The sequence below is a fragment of the Ictidomys tridecemlineatus genome, chromosome 9 (assembly GCF_052094955.1).
Source record: "Ictidomys tridecemlineatus isolate mIctTri1 chromosome 9, mIctTri1.hap1, whole genome shotgun sequence".
NCBI classification, from domain to species: Eukaryota; Metazoa; Chordata; class Mammalia; order Rodentia; family Sciuridae; genus Ictidomys; species Ictidomys tridecemlineatus.
In genome coordinates this window covers 103,535,597-103,562,793 of record NC_135485.1, presented here as the reverse complement: position 1 = coordinate 103,562,793, position 27,197 = coordinate 103,535,597, and the positions used below count along the sequence as shown (strand labels likewise).

The following is a 27,197-nucleotide window of genomic DNA, read 5'->3' as shown; positions in this document are numbered from 1 at the left end:
TCAAATAGTAAACTGTGATTGAAAATAAACCCATAAAAGCAGGGATTTTTTGTAGCTACTTAATTTTATGCTGAATGGTCATTTTAAAAATTTGGGCTTTTCAGTTTGGTAATAAAGTTACATTTTAATCTCTTTGTCACATATATGCTAGCACTTAAACTGAAAACAATGAAAGTTTATTTTCACAGTGCTTTTTCTTTCACTGATCATTTTTATTTTTACATGTGTTCTTCATATGGTCTCTCAAGAGAGCAGGAACCCTAATCCCCATTTTGTAAACAGGAACAGTGGCATAGGCCAAGGCAGCCATTTGGACTACATAGTGACTGAATGGAGGCCTGGGCACTCTTCAAAACAGACTCACAGCTCTTTTATTGCTGACCCCTAAACCATTTCTCACAATTGCCCACTTTCACACTTGATCTATGCCCTCTCATGTTTTATAAAATTTTGGGTAAAAGTTGCATGTGTAAGATATACAGACACAGACACACAGATGTATGTATGTGTGCACGTGTATGCACACACACAAATACTCACCAATGTCCACCTTGGAGCAATTCAAATGCCTTATTGATACTTTCAAAAGGCAATTTATGGGTTATAAGTGGGTCTATATTGATTTTCTTTTGAAGGTAGTCAGTTACCATTTTAGGAATACAGCTTCTGGTTTTATACTCTGTAGAAGGAAAGGACAAAAATAGCAAGACCTGAAAGTAACAAAACTAACCAAAGAATCCAATGAACTATTTGTGTATAAAACTGGCAAAAGCATTCATGGGAGGTAGTCATACATTCACCTTTTAATCCTTTATGTTGGCATCAAAAGCAAAGGCAATTTATTCCAGATTCTCCACATCTGGGTGCTGCTCAGGAGTGTTAAGATCATTCAGAGTCATCTAGGAGCCCTGTATAGATAAGCCTAGTGAACTGGCAGAGCAGACACAATGCTATCATGGCCCCCAGCTCTGCCCTGTCATCAGGACACTAATTTTTTCTATACCAATTTAACTTCTAGCTGGTTCAATTGGAGTATCCACAGTTTCCCACCACTTAAGGATATATATATATATATATATATATATATATATATATATATATATATTTATATGAACACAAAGTTCACAAACCTAACATTTAAATCTTTGAAATAAACCTAATTGTGTAGTGGCGTTTGAGGACAGGGAAGTAGAGTAGCTGTGTTAGGTGCTATTGGAACTCTGCCTAGATCCCATTTACTATAAATCACCAGGAGCAAGGCAGATACAGGGATTGTTTTCTCCATTTTTATAACTGTGAGGACTAAAGTTCAGAGAGGTTAAATATGTTTCACTGATTATATTAATATATATTTTTAAAAATTTCCATATTTAAAATGCTTTGACATATTGAGGTTGGGGACATGGGGAAGAACATTCCTTCCAAGGTTAATTAGTTCCAAGGGATAGTAAACAACTTGTCTGACATGCTCACCAACCAGCCCAAGCCTTTAAGCCCTGTCCCTCCCCTCCCCTTTTATCAGGCTTCATAGTGGGACAGTATATCTCTGTCCTAAATTACCCCAGGGCCAGTTACCAGGTAACTAGAGAACACCCTGTAGCTCAGAAAACATTGAAATGATTTCAAGTTAATTGTAAAATTTCTGAGTTTTATTACTCTGTCTTCTCTTCCTTTCAGTAAATATTACAATAAAGACAGTGACCCATGATTCCCATGTCATTTTGAGACCAGAGCAAAGGATAGGTAGCTGATTATCAAAGAAAAGGAAGTGGGTAGATAGCACTTTCCCATTAACTGTTGGCTAACACCTCCCCCAGGCAGGGGAAGGAGGCATTTTCTAACTTAAGCAATCAGCCCCTGGGCTGCTCTTTTCCTGCCTTTTGCTCATATAGTCAAGATAAGAAGAGGAGAAGGCATGAGAAGAAAGGAAACCTAAAATCTAGAAAGAGGCAGGATACCCCACTTCCCTGGATACAGCTCTGGGTCTCCTTCTCCCTTTTAGAGAAGTCTGTGTATGTTCTATCTTTTAAATAAAATTTGTTTTCTTTCCTTGGCATTTCTTGGATGTTTAATCTTCAATAACAGGGAAACGAGGACCTGATCCTGATTTTAGATTTCTGTCTCCTGATTGAGCCTAGTGCTTCCTTGTATGGCCCTTCATGGAGTAAAGTGACCCCTTCTCTTAAGAACTGTGGTAATATACTCTTCTTTCAAGGCAATTTTCTATGTGTATGTCTTCTTATGATAGTTGATTAAAACAAATCCTGGGGATGGAGGTATATTTTACAACACTAATGTACATCTAGAAAGCATAAAGTTAAATCTAGAATCCAGGTCTTTATATTTCTAGCACAGTTCTTTATAGCCATTTAGAATTTATTGAGGACTATTATGAAATGTTAATTAAGATGAGATTAGCAGGGTGCAGTGGCACACAGTCCCTCAGGAGGCTGAGGCAGGAGGATCAGGAGTTCAAAGCCAGCCTCAGCAATTTAGCAAGGCCCTAAGTAGACTCTGTCTTACATAAAGTATAAAAAGAGGCAGGAGATATGGCTCAGTGGTTAAGCACCCCTGAGTTCCATCCAGTACCCCATTCCCCCCCAAAAAAGGGTTAAATAATTCAAATTCAGAAGGTTAAGGGTCCTCTTTCCTCTCTTATGTGAAAGCTAGAGAGGAGAAAGGAAAATAAAGATGGGGTTGGAGCTCATGCAAATCAAAGAGACATCAGTAGAGAAAAGAGACCAAGGCTTGGGAGGCAGGGAGGGAGAGGGAGAGTGCTGGAGAGTGATATTGGCCAAATTATATTGTTATATTTTGTATTGTGTGTTTGTACGAATATGTAATAAAAATCTCATGAATATGTACAATTATAATGCACCAATAAAAAATGTGGGGTTGGGGGAAGATGGGATTAAAAGGAAAACTTGAACTCCTTTAAAAAAAGAGATAGCCAGCGTATGTTTTATCAGAACCCAGGCTACAAAAATTTTCTGTTTCTTAATAAGTGTATTAACCAGATTCCCAATGCTATGCCTGAGATAATTAACTTAAAAGTTATCATATTTCTGGAAGTTTCAGTTCAAGATTGGAGAGGGGTAGGACATTACTTTGAGCCTCTAGGACTGCACTTGATGGGGAACATGAGTTAGAATAAAACTGCTTACATCATGAGTAAGAAGCAGGGGAGAAGGAGAATGGAGTCCTACCAGACTCTCTTTTGAGGGTGTGCTCCCAAAGACCTAAAGACCTCCCAGAAGGCCCCACCTCTTAAAGCTCCACAGCACCTGTCTTCTACACATAGATCATTGAGGGACATTCAACTTCTAAACCATAGCAATAGGTCAATTGGACTAAAATGTTGGGTTATAACATTATTGGTATGCAAAATTTTTGGTAACTAAGAAATCTATCAAATGAAAGTGAGTAAAAGGAAAAGACCATTACACATTTTTGCATCCAGAATGAGAATTTTGTTGTGATTTTCCTTATTGTGTTTATATATTGTATTATGAAGGAGATATGGAAGGTATAAATGTCAGAAAAAAGTGAATAAATTCTTCCATGAAATCAAGGATAATAATATGGTTTAGATATGATTTTAGTATGCCCCTCAAGGGTTCACATATTGAAATTTACTCCATAGTGTGAGATTTCAAGGGAGTAGAAACAATCCAACTATGGTTTTGTACAAGGAGAAATTGGAGATATTTGGAGAAGAGATAACCAAGTATGATCTACATTGGAGTTGCCTGTTTTGTTGTGAAGAAGACACTTAGGGTGATTGTTGAGGTGAGAACTAAGGGTCAACACAGCAAGATTTTCTTATAGTCTTATTCTGTACTGGGGAGTGGTTCAGAAAAATATTGTAGCTCTCCACCAATTACAGAATGTGAGAGTGCCAATGAACACCCTAAGATGTGACTCTTCTGTATCTTATCAATGATGTTAAGCTCATCTCCTTTTGCTCCTCTAGGTAATAAATACGAGTGTGGGGAGGTGAAGGTGTACTCTCCTATTTTTGGTACATTGTCTTCTATTTCCTTTCAAAGAGGATTATTTTTCCTATGTTCCTTCCCCTCCACTGCTTGCCAACGAGCACATAGGATGTGTAGGTTTCTGGAAAAGGCAAAATGAAAGTAAAATACTCACTTCCCAAAGCACCACTTTTCAGGGTTCTCCCAGAGAGAAGAAGCGTTGGGTCAAAAATGAGTTGTGAATTTGTGGGTGGTAATCCAATAATCACACCCACTCCGTAGCTTGGGTGGCACGATTCCAAAGTTGCAATCTAATTTCAGAGATGGATGGATTAGCTTCTCAGCAGCCCTAAATCTTCAACTCACAATTGCAGAACATGTTCTCAGGGAGGATGTATGGGAGAAATCATATAGAGTAGGACAGTATGTAGGACACTCACTATGATTTGAACAAATTGTTTAATTTCATGATGATTAAGTTTTTCAATCTTTAAAATGAGGATAATGTTACTACTTAGCTAGTAAAAATGATATACAGATTAAATGGGATAAAATATATAAATTACTTGGCTCAGTACAAATTATGAAAGGTGTTCATTTTTTTTTAGTTATAGTATTTTTTTTTGGTTGGGGAAGGTACTGTTGTACATGCCTGAAATTTCAAGGTCAGTCCCAGTAACTTACTGAGACTCTATCTCAAGATAAAAAAAAAAAAAAAAGGGCTGGGGATGTAACTCAGTGCTGAAGTGTCTTGAATTCAATCCCCAGTTCCAAAATAAAAACAGAGATAATAATAATAATTTTATCAGGGCTGAGGTAGAGTGCATGGTTAGCATGTTCCCGACTTCAATCCCTAGCACCCAAACAATTTCAACGTGCCCCACACCAAAAAAAAAAATAGGCAAAGAAATCCAAAATTATAGTAATGTCTTCAAGAAGTAATTATAGTAATGTCTTCATGAAGTTAATAAGTACACTCATATTGACAGGCAGTGATTCAAGATAACTTACCATGGTATCAATAAGTCCAATGGCCTCGAAGGCAAAGTCAGCACCTTTGCCAGTCATTTCTACCACCACCTCCTGGACAGGTTTCTTGAGTTTTTGAGGATTAAGGCAATCAGTGACTCCTAATGCTCTTGCCCGAGGAAACTTCTCCTCCTTGATGTCCACCCCAATGATCCTAGAAGCACCAGCGGCTTTGCAGGCCATGACGACAGCTGAGCCAATTCCTCCAAGTCCAAAAACCACACAGGTGGATCCTGGGGTGACCTGCAAATTCAGAGGATAGAATATAATTAGGCATCCAAAGCCGATGCTCTTGTGTTGAAAGAACTTTCCTCTTGTGAGGAAAGAAAAGGCCTCTTTGGCGTTATCTGTGATGGAAGAAGTTCAGAGAAGTTTAGAGAACGGAGTTCAATTTGATGTTATATAGACAGTGTCACTGAAAACAACACAGAAGCACATTCTTACCTTTGCAATGTTAAATACAGCTCCAAAGCCTGTGGGGACCTCACAGCTTAGAATACAGACTGTATCCATGGGAGCATCATCATCAATTTTCCCCACTGCAATTTCATGTACCACAGTATATTCAGTGAATGTGCTTGTGCCATAAAGATGATAAATCTTCCTTCCTCTGCAGGTAAATCTGCTGGTTCCATCTAACATTAATCCAGTTGGAGGAAGAATACTGTGCCACAGTCATAGTGACAAAAAGAGAAATAAAGGATTTAGCTCTAAGTCCATAACTGTACCAATGAAAGCAAATGGGGTAAAAGAAAGTTGCCGCAGTCTGGCTGGGCACAAATCACGAGCCACTTGAAGATTCAAGCAGGAAGGAACTTTATTTTTAGAACCCACCCCCCATTTCGTCCACGCAAACTCTCCAGGACCTCCCCAGGAACTCCCTGAGAGCTCCACCGGAACTTGGGGAACTTTGGGAACACTCAACTGGAACTCAACCAGGAACTCCACCCACGCGCGAACTCTCTAGGAGCTTCGCCCAACTGGAACTCATCCAACCCACATGAACTCTCTAGGAACTCCGGGAGAGCTCAAAAATAGCGGGCACCTGAGGCAGCAGGAACCACTTGTTCTAGCAACATGCCAGGCACCATCTTGACCTGGCCTTGGCTCTCAACAGAAAGTCAAAGAAATTGAAACTAACCTTTGCTTCAAGCAGAAGTTGCTCTTGGGGTGCAAGCAAGAACTACATTCTCTGCACTCTGGAATAAGAAATATTAAGACTTTATCTCCTAAGGAAAAAGAACAAAGAAAATGATTACCAACTGGGTGGAGACATTGAATGTAATAATCCCCACCTTTATCTATAAGATATTATTCATAGTAAATGTTTGTGATTGGTAGTAATGAAAGTTATCATTATCTTTGAAGTTATTCATAATTTCATTTTGGAATAGAAACAAATCAATTTTAATGCAAATGGATCTTCAAAGTAGAAAAATATGGGGGAATTTATGTCTCATAAAATTGGATTCAAAGGTAAGACAGTGGCATCAATATATGTGGTATAAGGCTCCTCTATTTTGACAGCATTTTCTTTTGTACTGGAGATTGAATTACTCCTGGGTACTCTATCACTATACATCTATACATCTCCAACCCTTTTTATTTTTTATTTTGAGACAGGATCTTGCTAAATTACTTAGGCTTACCTTGAACTTCCATCCTCCTGCCTCAGCCTCCCAAGTAGCTGGGATTACAGATATGTGCCAAAGTGCCTGCCTTATTTGGTAGTGTTCTATCCCAGGAGAAAGATCAAGTTTGCATTTAATATATACTTGATATTTGTTGAAACAATGAGTTAATTCTCCAATATTAATACAACAATTAATATTCATTATGAAATATTTTATTACTGTACAAGAGTCTAAAATTTAGGGAAGGCTTCCTGTGTCCTTAATCCTTGCTCTGCCATTAAGCAGCTAAATTAACAAAATGATTATCTTGCCAAGGCTTCTATTTACTCACAAAGTGGTTTTAAAATATCTCTGTTTATTGGTAGAATAATATATAACACAGTAAAGTTTTTGGAACATGAACAATATGAAAATGCGAACACAAAGCCTGAAAGAAACTTTTATAAATGATACTTATTCCAGACAATTTATAAGATTATTGTGTGTGTTGTGTGTGTGTGTGTGTGTAGAAAAAAATTGTCAATCATACATATTTTAAATTTACTGGTGTTACAATACATTGTATATATTTTCAATTCTTAGTTTAATTTTGGGTATATAGATTTGCCATAATCTGTATGGAAACGAGTAGATTCTGTTTCTTTGGGGGGAGGGGAGGGAGGGTATCAGGGATGGACTCAGGGGCACTCGATCATTGAGCAGCCACATCCCCAGCTCTATTTTGAATTTTATTTAGAGACAGGGTCTCACTGAATTGCTTAGCACCTGCTAAGTTACTGAGGCTGGCTTTGAACTCGCGATCCTCCTGTCTCAGCTACCCAAACCCAAATGGGAAGATTCTATTTTAGGTTACTTATATCGTGCACTGTATCTGGTATGTGAATGCATTTTAATGTTTTTGTGAAAGTATGATGGATTCTGTATTTTACAGTGCTGTTGGGGAATAATTAAAAAGCTAATTTGAACAGGAGTTGACACCATATCTGGCCCTTACTTACCTGGTTTCACACTGGTTACACCTTCTCCAATACTCTCCACGATCCCAGCTCCCTCATGACCCAAAATTGCAGGAAATGGTACTTTGTTTTTTCCTTCCAGGATGTGCTTATCTGTACCACAGGTCCCAGAGGATATAATCTGAAAGGTGATTATGTGATTGGAGATAAAATGCCTTGTCATAAAGTACTGAATCTTTCATAAAAATGCAATATTTCCAACTTTAGAGGCAGAATATATTCTTTAAAACTTGGGCTATACATTTGAGGCATTATTGATTGTGTCCCTATAATAGAGCTGTTTCAGGAAAAGGACCAAAGCATTTGGTTTATCAGTCTATATAATTTCCCCTAGACCTCTTTAACATCATAAACACCACTGAATTATTTTCTGGCTCTTTGTCAAGAGGAGCTATGCGTTCTGTGAGATTTGATGAAGCACACAACCCAACCGAAACTTGAGCATCTGTTTTGATACATACACTCTAATGGAAGAAACCCTGGGTAATAATATATATGCTGTTCTCCCTGCCTTGCCCTCTATCTGCCAGTAGAAGAAGCTAAAACACAAGGCTTTTCATGTTAAGTCCCCACCCAGATCTTGGCTTGCTAGTTCATAATATGCAGTTAATATCCAAAAGAATAGGTGAAAGGCCCGCCCACCTTTTCCCCCAATATTCTGCTTTGGTGCACAGTTTTCTTTCCTTTTTCTCTTTGTAATCAGTCTCTTTATCCAGCTATTCTAGTAACAAAGGTAAGTTGGTTTTCCCCCAGGGTAATGAGATTTCACAGCTGAAATGAGTTGGTGGCAAATCAAAGGTTAGCCTCTCATTGCACATTTCACTTGGTAGACTCATAAGGCACTATTTCCATTTAGATATTCTCTTCACTGTTTTTTCTCTACTCAACAGTCATTGACCCTGGAGCTTTGATACTTTTTGCAAATCTGATTGCTCAGTTCCATGATGACTTATTTTCTTATTCCTTTTTGATCTTTAGAGGTTGAAAATATTTATTTCTATGGGTTCTGCAAGTGTTTGCTCAGGCCTTTTGCTTACATAACTGTCCTGCAAGCTCATGTCTCTCTGCCTTGAGTTTTGTCTGCAGGAAATCTCTGATTAATCATGCATCTTGATATTCAATCCCTATTCTATCAGAAAAATAACTGGCTAGGTTTCTCTACAAATAAAAATAATTTTCCTTTTCACTCTTTTGTTTGTTTTTCAAATTACTTTATGCTATTCTCTATCTTTTGTACTTTGAATGAACTTTATGGTCTATACCCCCCTAAACACCCCCCAATTTCAGTGAGCTATTTGAAATGTCCCTGGTTTTCTAGTAGCTAGGCTTTGGCCCACTGCATCAACTAGTTCAAAATAAAATTTGAAACCAAGCACCTTATTTATGAAATTAGAACTTAACTAGCAAGATTATTTTCAAGTATAACTGAGAAATTCTACATAGAGTAGTTCAGCTTTCAGTTGTGGCAAGCAAGGCTTTTCCAGATTCAACTTTCCAAGGATAAGTAAAAAAGCTGGCCACCATATATGCAACAGATGACAAGCCATGAAATAAATTAATATTGAGTTTCAACTGATTGAATGTAATGTTAATTCAGTGACATCCTCAGAAATGTATAACCTGAATCTAACTGGGAGATCTCTCATGAAATAAACTGAATAGAATTTGTTAGTCACCTTTGTGTCACTGTAAACAAAATGTCTGACAAGAGCAACTTGGAGTAGGAAGGATTTGTTTTGATTCATGGTCTCAGAGGATTCAGCCATTGGTTAGCTTCGTTCAAGGCAGAAACACCATAATGGAAGGATGAGGCAGAGGAAGGCTGTTCAACTCCTGGAAGCTGGGAAGGGAAGAGAGAGGGGCTGTGGAAAAGATCAACCCTCTGTTATGGTTTGGATATAAAGTATCCCCAAGAGCTCCTGTGTAAATGCAACAATATCCAGAGGTAAAGAATTGGCTTATGAAAGCTATAACCCAATCAGTTCATCCTAGTTTGAACCTACAAACTGTGTGGTAATTGTAAGCAGATGAGACATGATTGGAAGAGTTGGGTCACTGGGGTGTGTCCTGAAAGGATGCATTGCCCCTGTGGCCCCTCCCTTGCTTGTTCTTTTTGCTTCTGTGTCCAAAGTCACCTTCAGGATTCAAGCAAACCCTTAGCTGTGAGCTGTAACAATTGTAAAGCAATTTACATGCTTTCAATATACAATAGCACAGAGAAAACATCCATCCAAAAGGGAGGAATAGGGACAAGAAGGAATGGGACCAAAGCAAAATCGAAACCCAGTGGGGCAAATGTTAAGTCCCAAAACTCTATGTCCAGAAACTGAAGTATGTGGTGGTTTTCTTGCAGTCTGGCCAGACAAAGCACTAAAACTGGGATCAAGGAAGTAGGTTTGTTGAAGAGACTACCACCACTAAAACAAAGTTAATTGTCTTGCAGAATGACATAGTGTTATAGTTTAGATGTGAGATGTCCCCCAAAAGCTCATGTGTGAGATAATGTAAGTGTGTTTCTTCTGGGCCTTGTATATTGGAAGCATGTAAATTGCTTTATAAGTTTTATAGGAACTGACAGCTAAGGGTTTGCCTTGAGTCTTGTAGGTGACTATGAACTTAGATTTTTTAAGCAATGCTGGAACTATGGAGATTATGGGTACTCTTGCCGATGAACACAAATGAATTTTGCATTGTGAGGTAGTCATGTGATTTTGGGGTCCCATGGATGGAATGTTATGATTTGGATCTGGAATATTGCCCCTAGAAGCTCATGTGTCAGTCAATGCAGTAATATTCTAAGATGAAATGATTGGATTATTAAGCATGTGATCTTATTAGTGGATTAACTTATTTGATGGATTAATAATTTCAATGAATTTACTGGGAAGTGATAAAAAAAAACTATAGGTAGGTGGGTCATGGCTGGAAGTAGTTTATTGAGGCATGGCTTCAGGACTATGTCTGTCCTTGACACTAACTCTTTCTTGATTTCCTGGCTACCCTGAGCTGAGCACCTGACCTCTGCCATGCCCTTCTACCATGATGTTCTGTGTCACCCCAGGACCAGATCAATTGTTTTAACTCATCATGGATTGAGTCCTCTGCAACCATGATCCAACATAAAATTTTCCTCCTCTTAAGTTGGTCTTTTAGGTATTCTGGTCATAATGATTAAAAGCTGAGTAACAGTTTCTTACAAAATAAATGCAAAATTTCTTTAAAACATATATTTTGCCCTTCTATTTTAGATTTTATTCAAATATGTCTGATGGTACAAGGTGAAAGTTCTTTGAAGATGAGATGTGAAATGGAAGAGGAGGATTCAATGCTTAAGTCTACTGGTAATTCTGATAAAAATTTGTGATGAAGAATTATAACATTTTGGGTCATTTCGATGAAATAGTGAACAAGGCCAAGGGTAGTCAAGAGATTTTGAAGAACAAATTATAGGACTTATTCTGAATTTTGAGAATATAAAGCTATGATAATGCAAGCATTTGGTTTTGTTACAATGATAAATGTACCAGTAGGTTAATGGAGCAGAATTAAAATTAAGAAATAGACTCAGACATACTAACCATTTGATTTAGAGAAAAAGTGGCACTAAAGTGTAGGGGAAGAGGCAGAATTTTCAAATAAGTAGGTCAATTTGTTATATAAGTAGGAAGAAAGTTAATTTTGGACTTCTACCTCACAACAAACACAAAAGGATTATTGCCAGGCATTTTTTATTTATAGATTTGAATGCAAAGTGTAAACCAATTAAGATTCTAGACAAAAACAAGGAAATTATCTTCCTGATCTTGGGCCAGGGAATGATTTCTTAATTGGAACATAAAAGGTGCCATCAGACATAAAAACTGTTATGAATTTTGATTCTGTTTATTTAATGAAGGAAAGAAGATATTGACTCTCCATAGCTAACAGGAATAAAATAGAAAGGCATCAAAATCCCTTAAATGTTGCTACTGAGCACTTATAGTGAATTACATAGAAAGCATTCTAACATCAGTGGTAAAAACTATTTTACCAGATAGTAGTGTCTAACCCTATCAGTGTCAAATCTGACTCTATCAGAAAGTGTTATTTTACATCAAAATGTGTTTAAGATTGTTTATCCATTGCTAATGACCATGATAAAGAAAAAGATGCCAAAAAGAAAAAAAATAGTGTTCATAGGAGAAATATTAAGAAATGATTTCCCCTAGTTAACAGATAAAACCGGAAAGAAATTTCCATATCATGTATCAGGTACATGTAAATTTTTCTGCAGGTAATAATCGGAAATTGATTGTTTTACAAAATGCTCTACTTTAAACAAGTGCAAACTGAAAGTCTAAAAACTTACTATGATTAATGATAAAGATTTGGAAGCAGGAACTGGCAGTCCAGTGCAGATAGTCTTGGCCATGGTAGGACAAGATGTAGTACTATTTTCTGAAACCTAGCAGAAGAATCTTAAATGGGGCAAAGCCCTCTTACAGCCAGAATGTTTAAAGATGCAGAAACTGGAGACTAAAAGTAGCATCTCATATCGTTCTCATGTTTGTTAATCATATAAACACATTTAAAAAATTTTCAGAATGTAGGTTCAGTCATTACTAACAAATAGGATCTACCCAGTGTATTTGATTCTTGAAGTAAATATGTATTATAGTTGAATTTTAATATAAGTGAAGCATCAAATGGTTGAATCTAGGCAATTATTAAAATTTCCCACTGATGGATATTTTATTTTCTCAATTTGTATTTAGTTTTAGAACAAAAAAATCTATTAAAAAAGAGTAAATGTACAGCGGAGCAGGCCCAGCGGCCTGCTGGCGTGGTAGACACATTGCCCCAATTGGAGGAGGGGCAGAGCCGCCACCCGTGCTTGCAAGGTAGGCAGACCTGTGACCTACCATGAGAACAGGTCCAGCGGCCCTCCATCGTGGTAGGCACATCAATCCAATCAGAGGAAGGGCCCAGCTGCTGCCCACAAGGTAGGCAGACCTCGTGTCCCAGAGAAAGGGCCTAGTGGCATGTCGGCCTAGTTGAAAGATCACTCCAATTGGAGGAGGGGCACAGCTGCCACCTGCACCTGCAAGGTAGGCAGATCTGCAACCTGGAGAACAGGCCCAGTGGCCCACCAGCATGGTAGACAGATCATCCCTATTGGAGGAGGGGCCCAGCCATTGCCCGCAAGGTAGGCAGATCACGTGACCTGGAGAAGGGGCCCAATGGCCCGCCGGTGGGATACACAGATCACCCCAATTGGAGGAAGAGCACAGCTGCCGCCCGCCCTGCATGGGAGACTTTGCAACTATACAAGAGCAATATAAATATATAGGGGGAAAATTCAATAACACAACAGTTCCACCAAGCAGAAAGAAACTTGATCAGTATGAAAAGACAAGGAAAGAAAGGACCACAAGCAATGCAGGTCAACTCAACTTTAGAAGAGGTAATAGCTGTAGCAGATGGAATGTAAGATAAAGAATTCAGGATTTACATGCTTCAGATGATCTGGAGTCTCAAGGAAGACATTAGACAGCAAAATCAGACAATGAAAGACCACTTCGACAATGAATTACATCCAAGAAGCAAAAGATCAACTATATAGGGAGATAGAGGTTATAAAAAACAAACAAACAGAAATCCTAGAAATGCAGGAAGCAATAAACCAACTTAAAAACTCAAATGAGAATACTACGAGCAGAGTAGAACACTTAGAAGATAGAACATCAGAGAATGAAGACAAAGTATTTCAACTTGAAAAGAACATAGAGAGCTCAGCGAGACTGTTAAGAAACCATGTGCAGAACATCCAAGAAATTTGGGGTAACATAAAGAGACCAAACTTAAGAGTCATTGGGATACAGGAAGGTATAGAGTTCCAAACCAAAGGAATGAGCAATCTGTTCAACAAAATAGTACGCGAAAACTTCCCAGACTTGAAGAATGAGACAGAATCCCAAATCCTAGAAGCCTACAGGATGCCAAATGTGCAAAATTATAAGAGATCCACACCTAGACACATTATAATGAAGATGCCCAACATACAGAATAAGGGGAGAATTTTAAAAGCTTCAAGGGAAAGGAAGCAGATTACATTTGGGGTAAACCAATCAGGATAATAGTGGATCTTTCAACACAGACTCTGAAAGCAAGAAGATCCTGGAACAATATATTTCAAACGCTGAAAGAAAACGGGTTCCAACCAAGAATTGTGTATCCAGCGAAATTAAGCTTCAGGATGGAAGATGAAATTAAAACCTTTCACGTTACACAAAAGTTAAAAAAAATTTGCAGCTAGAAAACCATCTCTTCAAAACATTACAGGAAGAGGAAATGGAAAATAACAATGAAAACCAACAGTGGGAGGTAGTACAGTAAAGGGAAAAAATAATCAAAGAGTAAAAACAATCCATGTTAAGTAACATAAATAAACAAATATGGCTGGAAGAACAATCCATATCTCAATAATAACCCTAAATGTTAATGGCTTAAACTCACCAATTAAGAGACACAGGCTAGTAGAGTGGATCAAAAAAAAAAAAAAAGATCCAACAATATGCTGCCTACAGGAGACGCATTTGATACGAAAATACATATATAGACTGAAGGTGAAATGTTGGGAAAAATCATATCACTCATATGGACTTCGGAAACAAGCAGGAGTGTCCATACTCATATCAAATAAAATGGATTTCAAGCCAAAGTTAATCAAAAGTGATAAAGAGGGACACTACATACTGCTCAAGGGAACCACACACCAACAATGCTCCAAACAATGGTGCAGCTATGTTCATCAAACAAACTCTTCTCAAGTTCAAGAGTCTAATAGACCACCATACAATAATTATGAGAGATTTCAACACACCTCTATCACCACTGCACAAAAGACAAATAAAGAAACTATAGAACTCAATAATACAATTAATAACCTAGATTTAATTGACATATATAGAATATACCACCCAACATCAAGCAGTTACACTTTTTTCTCAGCAGCACATGGATCCTTCTCAAAAATAGATCATATATTATGTCACAGGGCAACTCTCAGACATTATAAAGAAGTAGAGATAATAACATGCATCTTATATGATCATAATGGAATGAAACTAGAAATTAACGATAAAAGAAGGAAGGAAAAATCATGCATCACTTGGAGAATGAACAACAGGTTACTGAATGAACAATGGGTTACAGAAGACATCAAGGAGGAAATTTAAAAATTCTTAGAGATAAATGAAAACACACACACAACATATTGGAATCTATGGGACACAATGAAAGCAGTTCTAAGAGGAAAATTCATTGCTTGGAGTTCATTCCTTAAAAAAAGAAAAAACCAACAAATAAATGATCTCACACTTCATCTCAAAACCCTAGAAAAAGAAGAGCAAAACAACAGCAAAAGTAGTAGAAGGCAAGAAATAATTAAAATTAGAGCTGAAGTCAATGAAATTGAAACAAAAGAAACAATTGAAAAAATTGACAAAATGAAAAGTTGGTTCTTTGAAAAAATAAATAAGATCCACAGACCCTTAGCCATGCTAACAAAGAGAAGAAGAGAGAGAACTCAAGTTACTAGCATACAGGATGAAAAAGGCAATATCATAACAGATACTTCAGAAATACAGAAGATAATTAGAAATTATTTTGAATCCTTATACTCCAATAAAATAGAAGATAGTGAAGGCATCGATAAATTTCTTAAGTCATATGATCTACCCAGATTGAGTCAGGAGGATATAGACAACCTAAACAGACCAATATCAATTGAGGAAATAGAAGAAGCCATCAAAATACTACCAACTAAGAAAAGCCCAGGACCAGATGAGTATACAGCAGAGTTTTACAAAACCTTTAAAGAAGAACTAATACCAATACTTTTCAAGCTATTCCAGGAAATATAAAAAGAGAGAGAACTTCCAAATTCATTCTATGAGGCCAACATCACCCTGATTACTAAACCAGACAAAGACACTTCAAAGAAAGAAAACTACAGACCAATATCTCTAATGAACCTAGATGCAAAAATCCTCAATAAAATCTGGCGAATCGGATACAAAAACATATCAAAAAAATTGTGCATCATGATCAAGTAGGATTCATCCCTGGGATGCAAGGCTGGTTCAATATATGGAAATCAATAAATGTTATTCACCACATCAATAGACTTAAAGATAAGAACCATATGATCATCTCGATAGATGCAGAAAAAGCATTTGACAAAATACAGCATCCCTTCATGTTCAAAAATCTAGAAAAACTAGGGATAACAGGAACATACCTCAATATTGTAAAAGCTATCTATGCTAAGCCTCAGGCTAGCATCATTCTGAATGGACAAAAATTAAAGGCATTCCCTCTAAAATCTGGAACAAGACAGGGATGCCCTCTCTCACCACTTCTGTTCAACATAGTTCTCGAAACACTGGCCAGAGTAATTAGACAGATGAAAGAAATTAAAGGCCTAAAAATAGGAAAAGAAGAACTTAAACTATCACTATTTTCAGGAGACATGATTCTATACCTAGCAGACCCAAAAGGGTCTACAAAGAAACTATTAGAGCTAATAAATGAATTCAACAAAGTGGCGGGATATAAAATCAACATGCATAAATCAAAGACATTCCTGTATATCAGCGACAAATCCTGTGAAATGGAAATGAGGACAACCATTCCATTCACAATATCTTAAAAAAAAAATACTTGGGAATCATCCTAACAAAAGAGGTGAAAGTCTTATACAATGAAAACTACAGAACCCTAAAGAGAGAAATAGTAGAAGATCTTAGAAGATGGAAACATATACCCTGTTCATGGATAGGTAGAACCAACATCATCAAAATGGGGATATTACCCAAGGTTCTCTGTAGGTTTAATGCAATGCCAATCAAAATCCCAATGGCATTTCTTATAGAAATAGATGAAGCAATCATGAAATTTGTATGGAAAAATAAAAGACTCAGAATAGGAAAAACAACTCTAAGCAGGAAGTATGAATCAGGCAGTATAGTGAAACCAGACTTCAAACTATACTACAGAGCAATAGCAACAAAAACATCATGGTACTGGTTTTGGTACAAAAACAGGCGGGTGGACCAATGGTACAGAATAGAGGACACAGAGACCAATCCACAAAATTACAACTTTCTTATATTTGATAAAGGGGCTAAAAGCATGCAATGGAGGAAGGATAGCATCTTCAACAAGTGGTGCTGGGAAAACTGGAAATCCATATGCAACAAAATAAAACTGAATCCCTTTCTCTCGCCATGCACAAAAGTTAACTCAAAATGGATCAAGGAGCTTGATATCAAATCAGAGACACTGTGTCTGATAGAAGAAAAAGTTGGCTATGATCTACATACTGTTGGGTCAAGCTCCAAATTCCTCAATAGGACATCTATAGCACAAGAGTTAATGACTAGAATCAACAAATGGGACTTACTCAAACTAAAAAGTTTTTTCTCAGCAATAGAAACAATAAGAGAGGTAAATAGGGAGCCTACATCCTGGGAACAAATCTTTACTCCTCACACTTTAGATAGAGCCCTAATATCCAGAGTATACAAAGAACTCAAAAAATTAAACAATAAGGAAACAAATAACCCAATCAATAAATGGGCCAAGGACCTGAACAGACACTTCTCAGAGGAGGACATACAATCAATCAATAAGTACATGAAAAAATGCTCACCCTCTCTAGCAGTCAGAGAAATGCAAATCAAAACCACCCTAAGATACCATCCCATTCCAGTAAGATTGGCAGCCATTATGAAGTCAAACAACAACAAATGCTGGTGAGGATGTGGGGAAAAGGGTACACTTGTACATTGCTGGTGGGACTGCAAATTGGTTCGGCCAATTTGGAAAGCAGTATGGAGATTCCTTGGAAAGCTGGGAATGGAACCACCATTTGACCCAGCTATTCCCCTTCTCAGTCTATTCCCTAAAGAACTAAAAAAGCATGCTACAGGGACACTGCTACCTTGATGTTCATAGCAGCACAATTCACAATAGCAAGACTATGGAACCAACTAGCCCTTCAATAGATGAATGGATAAAAAAATGTGGCATTTATACACAATGGAGTGCTCAAGGGAACCACACACCAACAAGACGTAACAATCATAAATATATATGCTCCAAACAATGGTGCAGCTATGTTCATCAAACAAACTCTTCTCAAGTTCAAGAGTCTAATAGACTCAAAATTCAGTTTTATTTTGTTGCATATGGATTTCCAGTTTTCCCAGCACCATTTAATACTCTGTATTAAAAAATGACAAAATCATAGAATTTGCAGGGAAATGGATGGCATTAGAGCAGATTATGTTAAGTGAAGCTAGCCAATTCCTAAAAACAAATGCCAAATGTCTTCTTTGATATATGGAGAGTAACTAAGAACAGAGTAGGGAGGAAGAGAATGAGAAGAAGATTAACATTAAACAGGGATGAGAGGTGGGAGGGAAAGGCAGAGAGAAGAGAAATTGCATGGAAATGGAAGGAGACCCTCAGGGTTCTACAAAATTTCATACAAGAGGAAGTGAGGGGAAAGGGAAAAAACCAAGGGGGAGAAATGAAATACAATAGATGGGGTAGAGAGAGAAGAGGGGAGGGGAGGGGAGTGAAGGGGGGATAGTAGAGGATAGGAAAGACAGCAGAATACAACAGACACTAGTATGGCAATATGTAAATCAGTGGATGTGTAATCGATGTGATTCTGCAATCTGTATACAGGGTAAAAATGGGAGTTCATAACCCACTTGAATCAAAGTGTGAAATATGATATGTCGAGAACTATGTAATGTTTTGAACAATCAACAATAAAAATTAAAAAAGAGTAAATGCCCTTTTAAAGGCATTTAATAATTTTGAAGAGATAATTTGGAGATAGCTAAATATTTTGTGTACAAAGTAAAATTTGCATTTAAGGAAGTATTAATTTGTATAATTCAGACTAAAGAATTTACCTTGAGTATCTTTTTTTAAGTCAGGTACATCAGCAGGAATTTATCTTACTCTTTTAAAATATATATGTGAGATTGTCTTTATTTCGCCTTTATTTTTGAAAGATAGTTTTGCTAGATTTCTCTTGGTCGACAGTTTTTTTTTTTTATCTTCAAACACTTTGAGTGTGTTATCATATTGCTCTCTGAACTCTATTGTTTCTGATGTTAAATCAATTGTTAGTATTATTGAGGTTACCTTCTCTGTGATGTGTTCTTTTTCTCTTGTGCTTTTTGATTTTCTCTTTGCCATTTTATCTTATTATGTTAAAATCACTTAATATGATTTCTGCATGCTTAATGAAATCTTAAGTGTACAATACATTATTGTTGACTACAAGTACAATGTGGTACAACAGATCTTAAATTTTTTTTTTGAACTCAACTGAAGGAAAAATACACAGAGGAGAAAAGACAGTCTCTCTAATAAATGATGTTGACTTGTTTAACTGAAACTTTATTCTTAGTGATTAGTAACTCTCTGTTTCCCTCTTTCTCCAGTTCTAGAAACCACCACACTAGTCTTTGGTTCTATGAATCTATTTTAGATATTTGATATCAGTAGAGTCATATATTATTTGTCACCCTGAGATGCATTTATTTTGCAGCATAATGTTCTCAAGGTTCATATCTGTTATCACAGATTGCAGAATTTCCTTCTTTATAAAAACCAAGTAGTATTCCAATGTATGCATAAAGCACATATTCTTTATTCATCTGTTGATGGATAAACTTCTTTATTCATCTGTTGATGGATTCATCTGTTATGTTGTTTCCATATCTAGCCTATTATGACTAGTGCTGATATAAGTGTGGGAGAGTTGTATCAGCAGTATTTACATACTGATTTCAATCTCTTGGATAGATATCCAGGGGCTGCCTTATGTGGTTATTCTATTATTTAATTTCTTGAAGAAATCTCCATATTATTTTTATTATGGGTACCACAATTTGAATGCCCATCAACAGCAAGCAAGAGTTCTAATTTCTCTATATTCCTGCTAAGAGTTGATATCTTTTTTTTTTTTGATATTAGACAACCTAACAGGTATGAGGTAATACCACAAAGCAGTTTTGATATGCATTTTCCTAATAATTAGCAATTTTGGTAAACATTGAGCATTTTTTGATAAACACATTGACCAATTGTATGTTTGCTTTGGAAAAATGCATATTTAGGTCCTTTGCGCATTAAATTCTTTTTGTGCTATTAATAGAAGTTCCTTATGTAGTTTAGATATTTACCCCTTATTATTTATATGGTCTGAAAATATTTTCCTCTCATTCTATTGGTTGCCTTTTCGTTCTGGTACTTGTTTCCTTTCATTTCTTCATGTCCACGAAGTCATTACCAAGACCAATGTCATAAATATTCCCTTTATGTTTTATTATAGTAGTTTTGTAGTTTCAGGTCTCATGTTTAAGTCTTTAATCAATTTGAATTGATTTTTGTGTACAGCATGAGAAAATTTCCATTTTCAACCTTTTGAATGTGGATATTCAATTTTCCCAACATTATTTGTTAAAGACACTATCTTTTCCCCATTGTGTATTCTTGGCATACTCATCAAAGTTTACTGTTTATGTGTAAGTTTATTTGTAGTCTATTTCATTGGCTCATATATCTACTTTATGCCAATACCATATTGTTGTGAGAGAAAAAGAGAGGAGGAGAAGGAGAAGGAGGAGGAGGAGGAGGAGGAGGAGGGGGAGGAGGAGGAGGAGGAATATAGGTGAAATAAAAAGCAGAACGAAAAAGGAAAAATTATATAAATATAAGTCAAGAGGGAAAAATAGAAAAAAGAAAAATCCAATTAAAGAATAAACACAGAATAAGACAAAAGTAAGAGAAAATGGTGAGATATAAAAAGTAATGATGAAAGAACACATGGAGGAAAGAAAATGGGTCAAAAAAATTCTTCTTAGCCAAGGTTCTTGGAAACATCTCTTACTTGTTCTTTAAGATTGGAGTCTGCCAGGTATGGTGGGCAGGGTTATTGGTTGCAGCTTCTGCTTGTTGTCATGCCTCTCAGTTGTCACCAAATGAGTTGGGATGAAAGCAGGCTTTACCCCCTTTTTCTTACAAAACAGGTTAAGGAACGTTTACAATGCTCATATTCCCTGCAGAGGTTTTTAGACTGTGCCATCAACTTCCAGGGCTCACCTATAGTCCCTCATCTCCTCAAATAGTTACACACTTACTTGTTACTTTGTTTCCATCCCCTGGAGAAGCAAACTAGGGCTAGTATCTCTTGAAAACCACCTTGAAATCCCTGTTTAGCATCCTTTTGTTTCAATTCAAAGAACTCTTATTTATTTATAAGATCCATCTAGTGGTGATGAATTTCCTTGGCTTTTGTTTTGTTTGTGAAAGTCTTTACTCTTCTCTGTTTTTTGGAGGACAGTTTTCTGGGAAATAGCATTTTTTTGTTTGTTGGAATTTTTGTTTTGAAAGAACCTTTTTGGGTCTTTTTATGAAACCATGGATAGTTTTATTGAGATTCCCTTGTATGTGACTAATCACTTTTTTTTCAAATCAGCATAAATGTATTTATTTATTTATTTTTTATTAGTTGCTCATGGTAATTTTCTCTTTAAATTTTGACAATTTGATTAAAATATATCTCAGTATAGATCTTTGAGTTCATCTTATTTGGGTTTCTTGGCTCATTTTCTTCTCCGGATTTGAGAAGTTTTCACTCATTATTTCTTTGAGTAAGCTTTCTAATCTTTTCTTTCTTTTGTTTAGGATTTCCATACTCTATAAATTGGTCTGCTTATTGATATCCCATAGTTTCTTTAATCTTTCTTTAATCATTTACTTCCTTTATTTTTTTTCCTTGACTGAATTTTTTTCTAACCTGAGTTCACAGTCAATATCTTCTGGTTGGTCTATTCTGCTGTTGAACCCCTTTAGTAAAATTTTAAGTTAGTTATGGTATTCTTCATCTCTATGATTTTTGTTTGGTGAATTTTATGTTTTCTATCACTTCTTTGAAGTTCTCATTCTGTCCATGCATGGTTGTCTTAAAGTTTGTGACCATTTTTAAATGTTAAGTTCTCTTCCTATAAGTTATGTATCCCCATTTCATAAGTGTCAATTTCTGGAAACTGACCTTGTTGCTTTATTTGGTACAACTTTGCTTTATTCATATTCCTTAACTCTCTGTGTTGGTGTGTGCCTGATAGACAAAACAGGCCCTTCCCCAGGCTTCATGAACTGGACTTGTAAAGGAGAAGCCTCGCAGTCATTAGGTTAAGATATTCTGAGGGCCTCTGCCAACTTTTCCTCCTTACAATAATGGGAACTGTGATTTTTATCTGCTTATGCTGCACTGAGCAGGCAGAAAGATTGGTGGCATCTATTAGCACAAGCTGCCAACTTTGTTCCCCTCGAGGAGACTAGGCTTTTCTGAACTTGTCAGAGATCCAGGACTGGTCAGACAGATTCTAATTTTTTAGATAGCATAGAGAAGTTGAGCCACTGTAGGCACAGTTACATATTTTCCCTCCCAGGAGGGAATATAAAAGCTGGTGTTGTTTTTATCCACTTCCCCTGTGTTGAGCAGAGGGGAGGTACTATAGTATCTTCCAGCCCTTGGATACTGTTTCTATTCCCCTTCAAGTAGATTGATTTTGGTAGGTTCATTAAACTTCAAGGTTGAAAGATAGAAGTCAGTCCTTTGCAGGAGTCTCCTTAGAAAAGCTGGGGGATTTTAACATGTAAATCATCTCATTCCCTCCCCTGGACGAAGGTGGGTGCTGGGGTAAGTGTTCTTAATTGCGTGGTACTGCTACAGGGGTAGGCTCTTTGGCAAGAAGATGTTCTGAATCTCCTTAGGGTGAGTCTGATTTCACATTTTCCATGGAAGCAGAAAACTTTCTGCTACTTTCTGGATTTCTCACAAAGGAAATTTGTCCAGGAATTGTTGCTGCTCAATTAGTGTTTTTGTTTTTTGAGGATGGGGATGATCTAAGGTTTCCTTCTCTACCACTTTGCTGATGTAACTCTATTTGGTTTTCAATATAGCATTTGACTATGATGTTTCAAGGCATGAATCTCTGAGTTTATCCAACTTGGAGTTGATTGAGCTTCTGGATGTATAGATTAATTATTTCAGTATATTTGGAATTAGCAATTATTTCTTCCAGTGTTTTTTATCTGCCCTCTTTTCTCTGTCCTGTCCTGAAATATACATCATGCATATGTTGATATGCTTGTGATTTTCCACAGGTCTCTGGTGGTCTGTTAATTTTTTTTTGTTATTTAGATTATACAACCTCAAAGGATCTATATTAAAGTTTGCTGATTATTTCTTTTGCTTGCTTAAATCTGCTCCTGAATGCCTCCTATGAAAATTTTATTTCAGTGATTATACTTTTCAGCTCAATTTTGTTGCTTTAAAGATGAATCATTGTCATATTTAAAATAACTTCAATATTGTTTTATTTAGTTCTTTGAACATTTATAATAGCTGATTTTAAATCTTTACTAAGTCCAAGTTCTGAGATCTCTGAAAAGCAATTTAAATTGCTTACTTTTTTCCAGTATAATGATCAACTGTTTCTTTGTATGTCTTAGGATTTGTCAAAAACTGAATATTTAGATAATAGAATAGTATCTCTGGATTCTGATTAGTCTCTTCTTCTTATCCCCTTCTAATCCTTTCATTGTGCTTTTTCTAGGGTCAGACTTAGGTTTTCAGTGTTTTCCCCTATATTTTTATTTTTAAACCTGGCTTCCTACAATTTTCCCCTGGGTCAGCATCTTGAGGAATGTTTCCCATTCTTCACCATGGTTAGTAATAATTAGCAGCTTTCAAGCACCCATTTTGGTTGCTCCTGAGGGAAAGGTGTCTAGTGTTTATCCATAGTCTTTTGGACCTCCATGGATGAACATGATCTTAGTAGACTCCTTTTAATAGTATCCTTGGCTGGCGCTCTGCATTGAACTTGCTGCTACCAGTTTCATGGAGCTTTCAGTCTTCTTAACTGCTCATCACTAAGATCTCTGATATGATTTGGATATGTTTTGTAGCTTGAGGTTCATGTGCTTGAGCTTGGTCCTCAATATAATAGTATTGAGAGGTGGTTGTTATGGTTTAGATAGGAGATGTCCTCAAAAGCTCATGTGTGAGACACAGCAAGAAAGTCTGGAGGTGAATTGATTGGGCTATGAGCATTCTAACCTAATCAGTGAATTACTTCTCTGATAGAGATTAATGGGTGGTAACTGTAGGCAGGTAGGGTGTGGCTGGAGAAAGTGGGTCCTTGTGGGTGCGCTTTTGGATATATTTTTTGTCCTTGTTGAGCAGAGTTCTCTCTCTGCTTCCTATAGCTATGTAGCTCTGTTCCCAGATGCTTTCCCCTGTCAATCCCTTCTGCCATGATGTTTCGCCTCCCCTCAGATGCAGAGTAATGGAGTCGGCTGTCTAAAGATTAAGACCTCTGAAACCATGAGTCAAGTAAACTTTTCCTCGCTAAAGTTGTTCTTGTCAAGTCTTTGGACAGAGCAGGAAACAGCTGACTAAAACAGTGGTGATAACTTTAAGTGGTGGGTTCTATTGTGAGATGATTAGGTAATGTTGACACTAAACTCATGAATCGATTAAAGTCTTTCTCAATAACTAATAACTTATAGTCTCATAGGAACCAGTTAGGTCTAGCTGGACTGGATTAGTTATTGAGAGAATTTCTCCTTCTATTTCTCGGCCATGTTGTAACATAGCATGTTGTCCTCACCAGAAACTAATCACTAGAAACTACTCATATTAGCACCATGCTCTTTGACATCTGAAACTGTGAGTTAAATAAGCCTCTTCTTAAAAATAAAGTATCCAGTTAAAGGTATTTTGTTATAGCAAGAGAAAACACACTAAGACAATCTCTAATATTTTTGACAATCCCTTCAGACATGAGTTTTTCCATACTCTTTTCCAAGTAAAGTTAGTCCCCTTAGCAGGGCTGCAGAATTTTGAGTCCTTTCATGAATATTTCTGTGGTTAAAATTTTTAATTAATGCAACAAAGTTGGGGGTGAGGGCAATGACTTATTTCCTAAAATGACACCTTTGCCCTATGAGGTGGTAAATTCTTACAAGGGACTGAGTTGGGTCCAATTCATACAAATATTGAAGCCCTAACCCCCATGTGATGAAGTATTTGGAGATGGATATTTTGGTGGAAGGTAATTAAGTTTAGATGAAATCATGAGGGTAGGACACCCATCGCTTGATTACTATCCTTATAAAAAGAAACCAGACAGCTTCCTTGTTGCAAGGACATGGCAAAGAGATAGTCATTGTGAGCCAGAGTCATCACCAGAGCTCAAGCATGCTGACACCCTGATCTTGTAGACTTCCAGCCTCCAGAACTGGGAGAAAATGCTTGTTTGAACTACCGTTCCATTATAGCTTGAGTATGTTCATACAGTTCTCATCTTGCCCTGCCTGGTGTGATCTTCTTCCTTACTAGTGAGCACTGTGGAGGAAAGTGGGTGATTTGGGTCAGGTATCCTAGAAATGATGCATCTAGAGTGAAGACTCCATGGGTAGGAGATGGGTTGGGGAATGGTCTCAGTTTTCTCATCCATTCCACTGGGAGTAGAGAATCTGCTTGTTGTTATCTTACTCCATTTTTCTGCTGCTACATCAAAATGTCACAGATTGCATAACTTGTAAACCATAGAATTCTTTTTGGCTCACAGTTGTGGAGGCTGGATCTAACAGTATGGAATCTGGAACCCTACAAGGGCCTCCCCTCTGTGTTTTAATATGGCAGAGGGCTAAGTGAGCATATGTGAAACAGAGAGAGAGGTGTGGGTGCTCATTTTACCCTTTTATCAGGAACCTACTTCCATGATAACTAACCAACTCCCACAACAATAGTCTGGATCCATTCATGAGATGATAGCTCCGAGACCTAATTTTCTCTTAAAGGTATCACCTCCCAATATGCTTAAATTGGCAATTAAATTTCAACATGAGTTTTGGAAGGGACAATCAAACCATAGCAGTTATAATCAGAATACCTTTATAATTGTGAATAAAAGAGGTTTATGATTCAACAATTGCTCATGTAGATTTTCAAAATTTAAAAAACAATAGTATATTTAAAATATTTAGTGACATTTCAATATTTATGTACCTTATGTTTCTGATATTTTCATACAATGCAATGATCTTACTATTAAATACAGTAATATAGAGCTGGTGTAAATCATAGGAATTCTTGATTTTCTTTAAATATAAAATGTCATTTTTTCCTCCTAAAATGCAAAATAATTATCAAACACACATCTGCATTCATGCGTACTGAAAGTCTCATTGATATTTACCTTAATTCGAACTTCACCAGCTTTTGGTGGATCAACTTCAATTTTCTCAATAGACAGAGGGGCATTTGCTGTCCAGGCAATGGCTGCCTGGCATGTGATAACCTATGTATATAAAGATAAAATGACAAAGTGGTCTTAATCCTATTAATTTAAAATCAAGTGAGACATTTAGTTACATTCCCACTTACAATACTGAATTGTCATCTGCTTTATCACTTTGAAATATAGATAATAGACTTCATTCATTGAAAATAATCACATGTATATTTTTATACATGAATAATATAAATTGGGAGACAAATAATTTCTATATATATCTATATTTATATATCTATATCTCTATAGATATATATCTATATTTATATATATCTATATCTATATAATTATATGTGTACCCATATATATCTATATATTATATATCTATATCTTTATATCTCTATAAAGATATGTAGTCTTTGTCTCAAAATTGTTTTATCTCAGTTATCTGATTGATACTTAGGGGATTTCTCATCTGTATTCCAAATGTCATGAGATATTAATGTTGCCCAACTGGTTTATGGATCCTAGTTCAGTTTTCTGAATCTAGATTTCTACATTGTAATTTCTAATACTAATCATCTATTTAAAATAGAGAAAACTGGAATTTATTGTGAAAATATTATTATAAGAAAAGAGAAATAGGAAAAGAAATATTGTTAATTTTGGAAATAGGAAAAGAAATAGAGTTAATTTTCTTTCTTTAGCCACAGTTCATTTCCATAAAACATCATGCAGAATATTGTATTCTATCTTCATAGTTCTTGTGCCTTATAATCTTTATTCATTTACTGCATTTTTATTTTAAAATCTGTACACAGCTCAAGCTTTGATAGTTATCTATTGATTTTTCTATATTAGTAGGTGGCTGTATTTGGTGGATTCTTTTAGCATTAGAAAGATTTTGTTCTACTTTACAGAAGGATTAATTGTTTTTTAAATAAGAGTTCTTACTTTATCACAATTGTGAATTTGTTTTTTAAAAACCAATTTACAAATGACCAGGAATACTTCCTCTGTGTAAAGCATGGTGTATATATATTCACATGGTATCTTTAACAGCTTTAAAGTACATCTACTGACAAGAAGATTAATGAAGCTACATTTGAAAAGCAAACCAACACTTACTTTGTTGGATGTTTCTGTGAAGAGTTTGGCTTGTTCCAT

The 27,197-nt window shown here is 36.4% G+C and overlaps 1 protein-coding gene across 1 annotated transcript; it reads right to left on the bottom strand.

Moving 5' to 3' along the window:
- Positions 1–536: 536 nt before the first annotated feature.
- Positions 537–27,197, bottom strand: LOC144366535 (alcohol dehydrogenase 1-like). The gene is made up of 8 exons (XM_078020769.1): positions 27,159–27,197; positions 25,995–26,096; positions 7,636–7,774; positions 6,145–6,232; positions 5,448–5,667; positions 4,986–5,246; positions 4,150–4,285; positions 537–679 (listed from the first exon to the last, which is right to left on the bottom strand). The coding sequence occupies exons 1-8, from the start codon at positions 27,195–27,197 to the stop codon at positions 537–539; spliced, it is 1,128 nt and encodes a 375-aa protein (XP_077876895.1).